Below are 15319 nucleotides of genomic sequence, written 5' to 3' on the forward strand. Positions count from 1 at the left end.
AAGGATGGCAAAATTCACGTAGCCTGCAGGTGGCAAAACCATAAATGCGTCTCTGCAGCTGGTCATCAGACAGGAATGAGAAACATTTGACACACACACACACCATAGGAAGTTCTTAGACAAAAGTGTATTGCTATGCAGTAGAAACAAGTTTTTTCCTATGTGGGACATATACTGTATATCTACTCAAAAAAATAGCCAAGGAATTTGAACCACTCACATTCACTCAATGTGTGCTTATGAGTGGCTCTCTTTTCACTGAGTGAGAAAAAAGATCCACAGATTCAATTATAGTTAATTGAATACACATGTTCAGTACGGACAGCCCACAAAACGATTTTTTCCTTCCATATAGATGTTTTAAGCAAAATCCTGTTTTGTAAATCCCTAAGACGCTGACCCCATCAAGTGCCAGGAGTTTTTGGATAGGAATAGTGTGCAAGATTGTCAAGAATTGATAGGTTCTCCAGGGAAGGGGGGGGGGGGAGAGCAAATGTTAATTATACCGTTGGTAGTGCATAAAAGGAGGGGGGGGGGAAAAAGGACACAAACATTAAAATAAATAGCAATTTAAAATTCCTTTTTTTTGGCATGCTTAAAAAACGCTTTTAATGTAATCTATGGTTGATGTTTGAATGATGATTGGTGTTGCTGAGCAATACCATTCAAATGATTGGTATTGCTTCAGCAACATGAGCACGCATGTTCCGGCCTCCTTGTGCAAGGTAGCTGGGGAGGGAGGGGAGGGGAGTAAAAAGGTAAAACATGCGCTTTGTGCTTTATCACTAAGAATATTTGAGATTTTTGTATTTCAAAGTTCACACATCTATTTCACAACACCCTGTACATAAAAAATGATTGAGCCACTAAACTACTTTATTTTCAGAAGAAACATGTTAAGACAAAGAAACATAGTTACATTTCATGATATCAACTCTACATCAAGTATTGCACTTGTATCATGAAATGTTGTATGAAAGATATCACATTTAGGATACAACAGCCAAGGTGGGCAGTTCATAAAATACAGAAATTATAAAAGAAGTTTGAAAATGTATCTAACACATAAAAAATAAACATGTTTACCATGAGCAATATAAAAAATATTTTCAACAAAAACAGTACTTAAATAGATAAATGAAAGATGAAATACTGAATTCGTCATAGTACTCTTTAAAAAAAGATATTTACACAGGGTGTCCAATGGACTTGAACCGTTGGTTTCAGAGACAACTATAAATTAAGAAAATGCTGTTCAAATGGAAAAAAAAAAAATCACCAATAAAAAAGATATAAAATTTAAATTTTTATATGGTTCCCCTGTTATCTAACTTTCAATTAGAAAGTTGTTACCCTCTCTCCTGAGGCCAACCAAAAAATTTCCATGATTCAATATTTGCCGAGATATCTGAATTTAAAAACAGAGAAAAAAGGGGAAAGAACAGCATAAATCAGGGGAGAGGAGCATTGTTCATTAGTTTGTTACTCTTTCCCCCCTTTTCTCTGATTTTTGAATTCAAAAATATTTCCGCGAATTTTGCACTTAGAAACATAGGCATTCTTTTGGGACTCAGGAGACAGAGAAACAACTTTCTAATTGAAAGTTAGAGGACAGGGGGACTGTATAAAAATTTAAATTTTGCAACTTTTTTATTAATGATTTTTTTTATTTGAACTGCATTTAAGATGATGGGTGACATCATTTGGAACATTTTTTCTAATTGAAAGTTGTCTTGAAAACCAACGGTTCAGGATATAGCCATTGGACAATAATAAGTATGTTATTAAAAATACAATATACGTATATACAGTAGATTCTCGATAATCGGAAGCACGTTAATCCAGCCCATACAGAGAAAAACATTTTATACAACATTTCATACTGCATTTTTAGGAAGGTTTTCTTTGACCATAGAAGAGGGGAAACATGCCACTGTATGTCTGTGCGCATACATTTATATTATTTAAATGGGTTTTTCAATTGACTTCCAGTAATCCTGCAATTTCGATAATCCACCACACCCTGGTCTGATATGTACCAGATTAGCGAGACTCTACAATATACATAATACTGACAAACAACACAGGGCTGCCTAAATCTCTAACAAAAACAATTTTCTGGGAACATACTAAATTTGTTACACCTTACAAGCAAAACACTCAGTGACGTAGCCATGGTGGTAGCAGAAATTTTGCTAACACTGACAGAAATTTTATCAAATACCTTCCCTAATACAGCCCAGATGCAAAGTCACCTTAACAGCAATATGCCCCCCCCCCCTCAGGCAAACTAATGTTGTGGGGCTCCTACCAGGCTAGAAGTTTCAACGAACAACCAATTTCACTCTCTAAAAGCATAGTACATCACATCACATTACCATGAGACTCATCCATCAAAACAACCAAAAGATATTTATTTTGTTAATTAAATTAATTTTAGCTTTATTTTAATTAAAATAGTTTTAGTTAAAATTTTAATTTAATTAATTTTATACAGAGAATTTGCAATTTAATTTTATTAAGTTTACATTCTATAAATTAATTTATTTTAATTAAAGTTAACTTCACAAAATCAGTTGAAAATAAAAAATAAATTTAATTTGATTTTTTAAAGTACTTTGTAAATTCACATCTAAATCAAGAACAAAAAAGGTGCCTTTTCCCCATTTCTTCATATTTTTATGGGCATCTTTTTTCAGCCACTTCATTCAGCAATTTGCTTGTTGTGGCCTCTTATATATTTGTATTTCACTCCCTCACTAACAAAAACTCGGCTACGCCACTGAAAACACTTCAATCAGAAGTAAAATAGATCCTCATAACAGAAGTTAAAAGTTAAGTGATACAGTGTTATTGTGGTAGCTTTCATAACAGTAGCATCTAAAATAACATTTTAATACAAATGTCTTGAATAGCTATTCAAAACTGTTTATGACATATAGTTTAGACACTGATATCTGACATAGTCAAGTAAATATTACACAAATTTTCCTCACATATTCTACTATGTCCATAGCAGTCAAATAATGAATCAAGAGAGCAGAAGTTTAACATATAAAAATAAAGTTATATAAAAAAAAAACAATCTCTTAAGTATCGAAAAATGCTGAAATTCATCAGTTATATTTTGAGATTCTATTCAGTATCTTCTTGCACATGAAACTAAGACTAATCATATAAATGTGTTTTACAAATCATAAATTTATGGATGCCTTTTGCTTTGCATTATCAGGAATGTGCTCTTGGTTTCACCGAATTAATAGATCATAATTTGATATGCCACACAATATTGATACAAATAGGCACACACACATAGACATATATATATATTTTCTACATAAACTGTTAAGTATTTTATGACTAAAAGAAACATTGTTTGATTCCTGCAAGCTCTTCTGACCATCTAGATACGCTAGACTTGAAAGACTCTCTTTTATCATGATGGAATGTTACCAGAGTAATACAATGCAGAACGACATTGAAGAATTTAACTCATCAAATTAATTCAGGAAGTGTTTCTTCCAAATATGGCTAGCAACTGCAAGACTTCCACCTTGCACGAAGCGAACAAAATTATCTCCCACCAATGGTCCAATTGCATAAAGTCCTGGATGATGAATACTTTCATGAGTGAATAAATCAATATCAACTGGATTTTTCTTGCAATCAATGGGTAAATTTGGATATATTCCCAGATTTTGATATTCAGCAGGCAGAAATGATAAATCAGGGTGTGTTCCAATGAGGACAATGACATGAGTAACATTTAAAACTGATTCTGCATGATTGTCAGAGAGTGACTTTAAAAGAACAGTCTTGTCCGACTTTATTTCTTCAACCTCATGTTGAGGAAATGTCTTGTACTCCCCAAAACGATTGGAGCTTTGCATCATTTGATGAACATGGTGGTACTCAGGATAGATGTTTTCAGGAAGTTCATTGAAAACTAATTTAGGATCATTAACAGAACACCTAAAAACATGAATTACTGACACACTATGGGAATGTGCTAATATCACAGCATCAGCAGCACTAAGTCCTGCCCCAACAATCATCAACACTCCAGATTTGGAAGACAGCTCATTTCTAAGTATTGAATTTTCTAATTCAGAAATACTATGCATAACAAATGGTAAATTTTCACCTTCAATGTTCAACATGTTTGGTTGATCTGAGCTACCAATAGCAAGAACAACATTTGGTGTTATATATGAAAATGGAGAACTTTTTTTCTCATCTGAATCCAAAAAATGACCAGTGACTTTCCAAATATGATTATTTGCTGCACCATGACATTTATCCACAGAGTTCATCTTTGAAACAGATGTCACTACTGCATGGTCGCGAAAATACTGTTCCAATCTCTGAGCTTTCACGTAATGAGAATAATAGTTCCCAACACTGCGAACTGTGACTCGCTTCTGACTAGAATTACTTGGTATTATCCTGCAATATAAAATATATATATATATATATGCATGTCATTTTTTTTTACTTTTCTTACGTCTAGTCATATTTTATATACAAATTCAAACCTCACTATAATGAACTATACAGTAGTGAACATTTGGTTTGCTGCACCCAGAGGCTATCTGTATCCAATTTAATAAAAAAGAAAAATATAGATGATCATCGCACAAAATCATAAAAATTTTAGTCAAATCTATCACAAAAAACATCTATACAACTGCAATAATTTTGAAAAATAACACTATCACAAGTTAACCATATGAGTGGTTATTTTGTTTCGGTTCTAATTAATAGTAATATTCCTGCATTCCAACAAAGCAGCGGAGGTGCCAGCAGTCTAAAATGATTAGTGTTGCTTGAAGCGTGTTCAGCCATATTTTATCATGTTTCTATGTATTTTTTTTAAATTATAATTTTAAGATATGATTTAGCATGTCATAGTTTAATGAAACTGCATTCTGAATTGTTTGCGAGGCCTTCACAGTCAGCAGAAGGAGCAAAACAATTTTCACTTGTTTGGGATACTCAGTCGGGTATAACATTTTGAAGATCTCTGCAAACTGTCAAATTACATTCTGAATTGATCTCTCCAATAAGTATGGCCGAAGGTAGAAGGAATTGTTGTGCATTTCGATGAAATAATTTATTTGGTGTTTTTAGTTTTGCTTTAATGAGGTTTGCAACTGTATTGATATTTACAATGTATAATAATGTATATTAATACAAATTCCTTGCATAGGCAGAATGATGGCTTTACAGTGGGCCCACGGATCAAATTCATTTTCTCATAATTTTCTGCACTCGAAATTTACCAGAAAAATCAATGTATGGTAGCCAACAAAAAAATCTTGTAATAGAAGTTTTGGTAGCAATTTAAAATTCGAAATTTTCAGTCATATTTCAAAGAGTGGTTTTAATATATTTTCAGCTAATTTTAAATGGTGTTGCTCAAGCAACATTAACAGATAGGTTCGAGCATCCCTGACAAAAAAGTCTGGTACCCTTCCTTCCCCCACAAAAAAAGTTAGAACATCCTACGCCGTAAGTGAAGTCATAATTAAATTTGCCACGAATAGTTCATTTGGTTTTACCTACTAAGTTAATTCCTTTATTAAAAAACTCCTTCCACGGTAGTGTGCTCTCTAAGATGAATTTATTACACCATGAAAGTTATCAATACTTCAAATGGTTTTTGTTTGGAAGCACAAAAAAAGGAGGGGGATTAAATAATGGAACATATTGTAGTAACACAGAGGTATTAGCATACTGTATACATGTTATGTTAAAATACTAATGATTTTCAGTTTGGAAAAAGCAAAATTCAGCTGGTCGGCTGAAATTGGTTTTCTGTGGTTACCAACTTTAAGGCTGAAATGTGCGCCGATCTCCATGTTAATCAATTCGTTAAAAATTCTGCAGAGGAATGTAGATAAGGCTTAGTAGTAGTTTGGAAAAAGAAAAACTTGAAAAAAAATATTCAGTTGACAGCATTGGTAAAGTTCGCAATTTCCTATCTTTGAGGTTTACTATGGTATAAAATAACACTGTATGTATAAGAAATCTGAAGAGATCAAAACTGTGATTGAACTTTATATTATTGATCAGTTTGTGCACAGCATAACCTGGTGGCTTATTGTTTCATTAAAAGTTAAAATCCAATTGAACAAAAAATTTACTTTACACTAAACAAAAAAGTATCAGTTTGAATAAATTATGACAAGAGGGCTGGTAAACTTCGAGCTGATCATAATCTCAGATTATTGTCATTCAAATAAGCTTGCTATCGATGGAAAGCTTTTCACAGAGTGCAGCACTGTCAAAGATTATATCAAACTAATACTCTAGGACTAATAGTTCAATAACATATCTAAGTCTGATAACTGCTTCCCCAACAAGGATATTTACTTCGCTCACCGCTTTTATTTCCCATTGATCATATTTGTCGCACAACAGTCATTTTCTGCACATGAGGGCTAATTAGACCCCCGGGACCTACAATTTATTGCCGATTCAGAATGGCAGCCTTTTTTTATACTCATCGAGAGGTTGGTGCGCTAACCCCTTCATGTGGGACTCCCTGCGGTAGCAATCTTTTTCTGAGGTCATGTAGCCATTTACTTTTATTTCCCCTCACTATGATGCAAAAACACTTGCATGTGTGTGGCTTTCTAGGAAGAGAAACTTTTTTTGGAAATTTTTTTTTTTTATCACTTATACTTGAGCATATATTCCTTTCTCTTTTTTTCTCGCTCCTCTTATCTAACCTTGAACAAGCTGACTCCACCCACTGAAAGTCGATTGATTGGGGGGGGGGGGTATAAAAAACATGTTTTACAGTAAAAACAACTTCAACATGTTTTTAGAAGATGTGATATTTCGGAGTGACTGAAATAAAGCAGATAAAGTTTGATGAAATATCACAGGGTGCGGTAGACTAGGTCGATAAGATACTCGCCTAAAGTACCAAAGGATGTTTAGAGGTGTCGCAAGTTCGATACCCGGTTTGTCCTTATCAGAAACTTTCCTGACACGGGTACAACAGAAACGGCGATATGACCACAGAAAAAGATTGATACTGCAGGGAGTCCCAGATCAAGGGGTTAGCGCACCGACCTCTCGATGAGTATAAAAAAACAAGGCTGCCATTCAGATTCAGCAATAAATTGTAGATCCCGGTCTAATTAGACCCTGTGTGCAGAAAATGACAGTGAAGCGCCAAAGTGATCAAACAAAATATCTCAAGATTGCCGCTGAAAGGGTTAATAACTACACAACCCCTTGAAATATGAATGACAACTTATCTAAGGTCTACATGTTATTTGGATACTTTTCCAATTAGAAGTATGCCTCTAGGATTAATAGCTTCACAGTAATTGGCAGCCAAAAGGAACTTTAGCGTTCACCCTGTATACATAGTTAATTTGAAAAGTAAAAGCTGATTGGCTATGAAAAAAACAGAGATGTGCATTCTATGATTTTAAATTTGTTTCACAACAAACTAGCAATACAAGGTTTTTTCAGGTTCCACAAAGTCCACCAAAAACTATCTTTTGGTTCTAAAACATAGTTGCCATGATCTTTATTTGAGATTGAGGAGGTTTGTTCTTTTTGCATTTAGAAATCTGATCACTGAAGACCAATTGGAAGGATTTTATTGTCACACAACATAACTCATAGTCGCATAATGATCAATTATATACTGATGAAAAAATAAAATGTTCTAAAAGAACATTACTAAAAGACCAACTAGAAGTTATTGCACATGTATACACATAACTTAACTGAGTTTATTATATTTTTTTAATAGACATATAACACATACTTTTGAGAGAGGGAAACGTCCTTATTTTAAATTATGCACAAAAATACACAAGACTTTTTCTAAAATTCATAAGAACTTTATACAACTTCAATGGGTTTTAGAAAGATCTCGCCCTGCTTGTAACATTAGTTTTTAAAAGTCTTGGTTGACGAAATATGAATTCTGTGTCATACTTTCCTGTGTTTAGCGGCATGCTTAGATGTCCAAACCACTTACAAAGTCACTTACCAAATTTTTTTTGCGAGTAACAAATGGATATAAAGGTTCAAATCCAGGTATAACTTCTGTGACAAACTTACAGAAAGTTTGTGGTGAAATTAAATATGTTACAATAGCCAGCAACTTTTTCACTTCTTCCAAGGCCTCTTTGACAGATTGTTGCAAAGGGTAAAAAATGAAAATGAATTTTCAAATGATAAAATTGACTGTAAATCCAAATTTGAAATTGTATTCAGGTTGGAAATTCTCAGTTTTGAATATTGTCATACAGTTCCTCAGAGCATTCTGAATTCACTGAATCATGTTATAAGACAATTAGAAAAGTTGGTTCATATTATTCAGCCTGCAGAGAAGCAATCGTGTATAATAGATTTCTTCAAATAGCTTGAATATAACTTCAATGAATGCCTGCGTTTTTTCATTGCATCACACAATCATTCCAAAATAATATTTTTTTTAAAATATTTCAATAAGTAAAAATCTATATCTTGACAATAAATTCTAGCCCAACCTTCTGTTTCCTGTGTGTAACATGAATTTTCATACATGTACCTTCCCAGAGTGCATATTTACTTGTCGAATCAGACTTGCTCATTATCAAGCCACTCTTGCTTATAAACTCACTTTTATATGGTCCACAGAGGCAATATTATACCAAGGTCTTACTGTACATGAAATTTTGAGACACTTATTTCAGGGATGCTTCCAATATCACAATGAAAGCTAAAACATATAGATGTATCCGTATCTATGTCTAATCTATCTTAATCTATATCCTCAAATTCAACAGATTTTATAATTTTAACTATGATAAAATCTTTGATTTTAATCCTGAACATAAGCTTGCAAAATTAGACTTCAGGCCAAATTTCGCAGGTTGTGATCCCTTGAATTAACACTTGAAAATTGCAGTATAGCAAAATCTCACCCGGTAACATTGTGTAAAGCAAAGTACACAGACACCTGACAACCAGGTTTTTAACAATATCCGAGGCCCATGACACAACAGCCACGCTCGGACTCCAGGTGATCACAGGCAACTGCCCACTACACCTAAAGTTCCAAATGGAAGCAGTCTATACAAATGCAGTTAGGTTTAGGATAAACATTCAACCAGAACTTCTAGACTTTGACCCCAATAACTTTGAAGCACAGGAGCATGGCTAGCACCACTACCCCTCCTGCTCAACTATCCCCAATCAAATTTCGATTGATGACCATGATATAAAACTAGCAAACACCCACATATACACAGATGGCTCCAAAACCGATGAAAGCATCGGGGCAGCCTATTGTGTATACACAAACAATACAGAAAAGCAAACGTAGCAAGCAGCACTACATAAAAACAATAGTAACTTTCAAGCAGAATTGTTAGCGATAGAAGCAGCTACACAATACACAACGGGAACAGAAGAACAAGTTTTAATAATAACTGATAGCCACCAGGCGCGGATCCAGGGTGATGTGTTGGGGGGGGGGGGCGATTTTTCACAATGAAGATGTCGATCGGTGAGACCCAAACTAGTGTCCGCAGGTGCCAAACGTACTTAAAATAAAAAAACTAATAAAAAATTAATTAAGAATTAAAATTATTTAAAACTTTCAATTAATTTTCATTTAAAAAATTAATTAACATTAACATTAAAATTAATTACGATTACATTTTAATTGAAAATAAAAATTAATTAAAAATTGAAGGCAGTTAAAAATTAAATCTAAATTAAAATTTATATTTATAAAAATTATATTTTTTCAATATGCAGCATACTTATTTAAAAACTTGCTTGCAGCAACTGGTGTTACAATTAATGAATAAGCTGTTTTTGATAATAAATTTGAACGTATGTGCCGGCTACCCTCGCAAAAAATACCGTACGAAAAAAAAGTTTGAGGTGCAGACTGAATAATGTGTGTTATATTTATAAACATTGTAAGGAATTCTGATGCACATTACCAGTTAAAAATGTTTTTTTATTAACAGTATCATGAGCAATTGTACAAATAAATAAAAACTTTGCAGATGAAAAGAGAGCAGAATATCAAAAGCGTATGAAGAATTGGTATTTTAAAATGTTCCTAGAATACTATTTCTTCCTCCTTCGCTTGATAAAAATTAAGGCTCACAGTTAACCGGACAAAACAATGCGCACAAATAAAAATTCATCCGAATGTATTCGATAAATGCTTTTTTCCAGCTTTTCAAGTCAAAGTAGAGAGATACTTTCCGTTTAAATTTAATTTTTTTGATCCCTGTGAAAGTATTAAACGTTTCTCTTTGTGACGTTATGATAACAATTAGGCAAATTAATATGAATAAAATAAGGATCTCGGTTAACCAGAGGAAATGAATTCTAAGCTAACTCGGATACAAGAAACCTCGTTTAAGAGAGACGATCCTTGAACATTTGAAGGAAAAAAAATTATCTAAAGCCCTGACCATGGCCTCCACATCCTAGAGCGGGCCCCTAGGCTAAAGCCTCTAGTGGGCCCCCCAGACTAGACTTTTCACGGGCCCTTTTATAGTTAATTTATAGCTTAAAAAAACAAAAAAAAAATGATGAGAATCGTCCCCGGCCCTGTCAGCTCCACCCTTGGGAGCATGAACTTTACGCACAACAACAAAGTAGTTATCAAATAAATAGGTAGGCTACTACGCGCACACCGACAGCCTCCTTACCCGTAACGAGTCGCACTGAGCTTGCGAAAAATTCTTGTGACCGCTCAAACTTTAAATGACTTCATGGCTTCAGATAAAAAGCTGAACCTATGCGGCGCAGCTTTTGTCCTCTCATATGTAGGGTCCGTGATAAGGCAGTTTCGGTTTCAGTACAGCACAGGATAGATGTTTTCCCTGTTCAGATTTTGAATGCCGGTGATGGGATCGGCCAAATGAGCTTTGTTTACATCAGTGATTCCAGGTGAGCCCTCTGTGGTCTGTCTCGTTCGATAGAGAATTCTATCTATTTGCCGGCAGATCCATGTGGGGCCCTCAACTGGCTCTGCTTGTCTCGTACTAATTCATATCAGCTCAGTACTCCCCACTCGGCACTGGACCCGACCAAAGGGACTTTGTTTCCATCCATGGGGTCCCTAAGGTGGTCCCTCTTGTTTCGCTCAATACCTTGTTTAGTATTTACTCATGATCTGCTTGGCGTATGCACTGAAAAGGTTCGGAACCGCTGCTGGAAACTCAAGCATCCAAAGCCGAGCTACACTCACTCCAGCAACTTTTCGTGTTTACGTATACGCTTCGAGGACTTGGCGATTGATGTAAAGAACATTAAGCAGTCTTCTTTCAGTTACTCACGTTCTAGACAGTTAATTTTTCTTTCTGTGAACAATTTTATAGCTCACCAAACTTGTATCCTTTCTTAAAATGAAAATAAGTACTACACACAATAAAACACCCATTTATGACATGTCTGTATTTACAAATAATACCTTTAACTTCCTCATTTATCACTTATAATTTTCAAACGAGACGATAAAATTTAAAAAATTACAAATTTCCAGCTTTGTATACCCGATTTATGAAAATATTTTGCGTCTGAAACCCATTTTTGTCTTCAAATAAAGTTTCCCATCCTACTACGTATAGAGTCAGACTTTCAATAATCCCTCCAGTAATCCGGTTTTTAGGCCAGTTTTCTCCGAGCATAGAAGAGGAAAACAGTGCGCACATGTTTATGAGCAGAAGTTTGTTATTTAAATGGACTTTTTCAATCAATCTGCAGTAATTCGGCGATTTCGTTAACCCAGTACACCCTGGTGTGATATGTGCCAGATTAGCGAGAGTCTACTGTACTAATAATTCATATCTCTATTAATTCTAGAAAAATTTAATTCCATCAGCCTTTTTTTTTTTGCTGGTAATTTTTCAGTTTTTCCCCTCAATTTTTTTTTTTTTTGTAACACTGATTTTAACCATCCTCATGCCCCGTTACTGAAGACAATGTCCTATTTACAGAACTAAATGGGCTATAGCCCAGGGCGGCAAGTTCAGAAGGTCGGCAAATTTGAGGATTGAGTGGCCAAGAAAATTAGCAAAATGGGAGAAGGGCGGTGAAATTTTTATAACCGTCAAATAAACCCACCTCTTCCCAGACAGCAAGTGACCGTGTCAGTGAGTGACCTAGAGAGTTTGCAAGCACGTGAATGAGCAAAAGCGTGACTTAGAGCGGGAGTAATGAATGATCAAATGAGTGACATAAAGAGTGAGGGACCAGTTCAGTGAGTGGCCTAGAGTCAGCCGTCAGAAGCGTATACTGGGCCCTCGGAAAAAGTAATTTTTCTGAGCCCCCTACCTGGCGAGACACGTTTACTTTTAAAATTTTAAACCAGAGGTCCCTCTGCATTTGAGGCCCCCGCCCGCGGGGAATGCGTTAAGACGGTATTGTCTAGAGCGCGTGTAAGTAACGAAACAATTACCAAAACCAGCGTCAAACACGTGTGTGACCAAACAGGGTGCAAACATGTAAATGACTAAAAGGTCCGTCCCACGAGAGTTTGCTAGGGGACGCTGGGTAAGATAATTAAAGTTAATAAAAGTCTTTGTCGGACATAAACCGCAAAAATAACAGCCGGCGTGAAGTAAACCGTGCTTGTTCGGTCATTCACAAAGGAAGACGCTCGTTCCTCTGCCTTTGTATTGAAAGCCTTAAAAATTATTGCTTCCCCGAGGCCCGAGACGACCGCGGATCCTGACAAAGACTTTTATTATCTTTAACTTTAATTATCTTATCCAGCGTCACCTAGCAAACTCTCGTGGGACGGACCTTTAAAAGAGTGACTTTAATACAGGTGTACTTGCAGGAGTGGGGGGGGGGGCTATAACATGGGATGGAAAATTCGGGGATAGAGTAGTCGAGAAAATTAGACTAGAGTGGAAGGGCGGTGAAATTTGAATAGCCTTCAAATCGGCAAAACCGTAAATGCGCTTCTGACTGAACATCAAAATTACTCTCTATCTCCTAACCTGAATCTCTGGTTCGGTTTCAAATGAAAAACTCATAAAGGATGAAAACTTTAATTTGGAACCACCTTAGCAGGAGTTTCAGAGAATTACTAATCAGGAAATATAAAATCTTGGAAACACAAATACACGAAATACTAAATGGTAAATCTTGCTTATTCGAATAGGACGTCAAGATAAAATATGAAAATGTTTTTAAATATGAAAATATAGCATTGAAAAGTTATTGAAACAAGTATAGACTGTTTTCGATAAAAAGAAATAATTGACGCATATTTCAATAAAATATGTGGGTACTAATTTGTCTGCATAATTAAGAAAAATTTAAGAGTAAAAAAACTTCCTAATGAAATTCTAATATTGCGCCATTTAAAATAATAAATTTCTTATTCAATTTTGTGCAGACTATATGGTTGTCAAAAACCTATTCAAAAACAGTTTTTCGCCACAGATACGTTAAATAGCAAAAGCTTACTTTCATGCAAATTGAAATGATTTTCATTATTATTTAATTATGATTATCAAGTGCACAATATTAATTTTCAGATTTTTTGTCTGAAAAGATGGTGGTTAAATTTAATTCCCGCAGAACATCCGACTCCACACAATCAATTTTATATAGTGGATTCCACTTATAACGTTCCTCAAGGCCGAAACATGGGAAGAGGAGGTAAGTTTGGTGCCCCGGGCGCTGGACCGGAGGGGGGGGGGGGGCGTGAATTTCCACATTTTACCTGCCCTTTAACATTACAAGGGACACCAAGATGCTGACCAAGCATCTGGTTGCGGCACTGCTCTTAGAACCTTTTCCCGCTTAGTGCGATTCATTTTCGTGGTTCCATCTTCAACTAATGCTCAGACCATAGAGACGCTTTAAACGGGAAATATTAATATTTCCCGTTTAAAGCGTTTTTCCGCTTAAAACGATTTTATGGCGGTTTTTGGAAAAGCATTATACGCGCGATCCACTTATAATGTTTAATCCAGGTACTTATTTCAAATTACAAAGGCTTTAATTATTAGATGGGGCAGAGGCCTATATTTTCATAGATATTATAGAGAAGCTATGTGTGTTCAAATGCTCACCTTCTGGCGCAGGTCTTTTGAGCTACGTTTTCGAGGAGGGGGGGGGGGCTTTGCTGAGATTTTTCATACTTTTAGGCCCCACTATAGTGAATTTGTAGAGTGAAAATCAAAAATTGATAAGAATCGTCCTGAGCCCTGTTAGCCTCACCCTGTGGGGGAACCCCCCGTTAATGTCATCATCAGTGAATCCGTAAGCGAATGCAGCTTCATTCTCTGGGAAAACCCCAGATGTGCTACAAAAAGTAATAGAATTAATTTTCTTAATATCCATTTATTTTAAAATTTTAAAATTTTCGCTTACTGAAAACAGTTTTTTTCGAAGACATGGTCATTTTTTGATCCACGTCAAGCTTGCGGGTTTCAGGACTGAATTTAAAAAAAAAGAGATAACAAAGGCTAGAAAACGATGATTCGTCTTATTGGATGGCTTGTGCTTTACTGCGCGTTACCAAGAAAACTGAAGGGTGTACATTTTTTTGCCTCTCTACATGAGCCCTTAGGCGCTAGGGGGTAAGCGAAAAGGCAGCGTGACAGCCGAATCGTATGGAATCCCTGTAGAACCTTGGTGGGAATACAATTGACCCTCCTCCGGCTATGACTTCTTTATTTTTTCGACCTTACCAGCAGAAGAAATCTCAAGGTGAAACTTCGGGAACAAATTTTAGGGAAAGGAACTTTGAGAAAAAAAGGTAATTAATTAAAAAAATTAAGGATTAATAAAGAAAAAAAGTGAGGTAACTGGAGTTATGTTTGCTTGAAGGCTCTTGGGAGGGGCGATCGCCCCTTCACCTATTGTTTAAAGGCTCTTGGGGGGGGCGATCGCCCCCATCGCCCCCCCCTGGATCCGCCACTGATAGCCACTCCTCCCTTCAGCACTTCTAGATCTAAAACATAGAAACAGAATAGTACATGTATTGAGGCAGCGTCTATTACATAACCCAAAAAATTTCCTAGGTTGGACCAAGGCCCATGTAGGTAATCTTGGAAACGAGAGAGCAGACTCTCTAGCCAAAGCTGCAATCAACTGCGACAATAAACTTGATAACCCTTTCTCACTAACGCTCCTGAAGCGACAACTTAAACAAGCAACCCTCCAGAAATGGCAGCAAGTTTGGGACCAAAGAACAACAGCTAGGAAAGTGCACGAAATTGTCCCTCGAGTCACATATAACAAACTAGACTGGAATGGGGAGGTGACTATCTTCATAACAGGACACCGACCATTCCCTATATATCTACATGAACGG

General features: G+C 35.8%; 1 protein-coding gene across 2 annotated transcripts in view; it reads right to left on the reverse strand.

Moving 5' to 3' along the window:
* Positions 1-858: 858 nt before the first annotated feature.
* LOC149080231 (oxidative stress-induced growth inhibitor 2-like) overlaps positions 859-15319 on the reverse strand; it is a 50822-nt gene continuing 36361 nt past the window's right edge. For both annotated transcript variants that reach the window (XM_089239302.1, XM_089239301.1), the window contains one exon: positions 859-4446. In XM_089239302.1, the coding sequence (XP_089095428.1) occupies positions 3501-4446 (946 nt within the window). In that variant the 3' untranslated portion in view covers positions 859-3500. The remainder of the gene's footprint in view (positions 4447-15319) is intronic.

Source organism: Pholcus phalangioides, unplaced genomic scaffold (assembly GCF_987345545.1).
Source record: "Pholcus phalangioides strain wild (caught in Gottingen) unplaced genomic scaffold, Ppha-v1.0 ptg000011l_1, whole genome shotgun sequence".
Lineage (NCBI taxonomy): Eukaryota > Metazoa > Arthropoda > Arachnida > Araneae > Pholcidae > Pholcus > Pholcus phalangioides.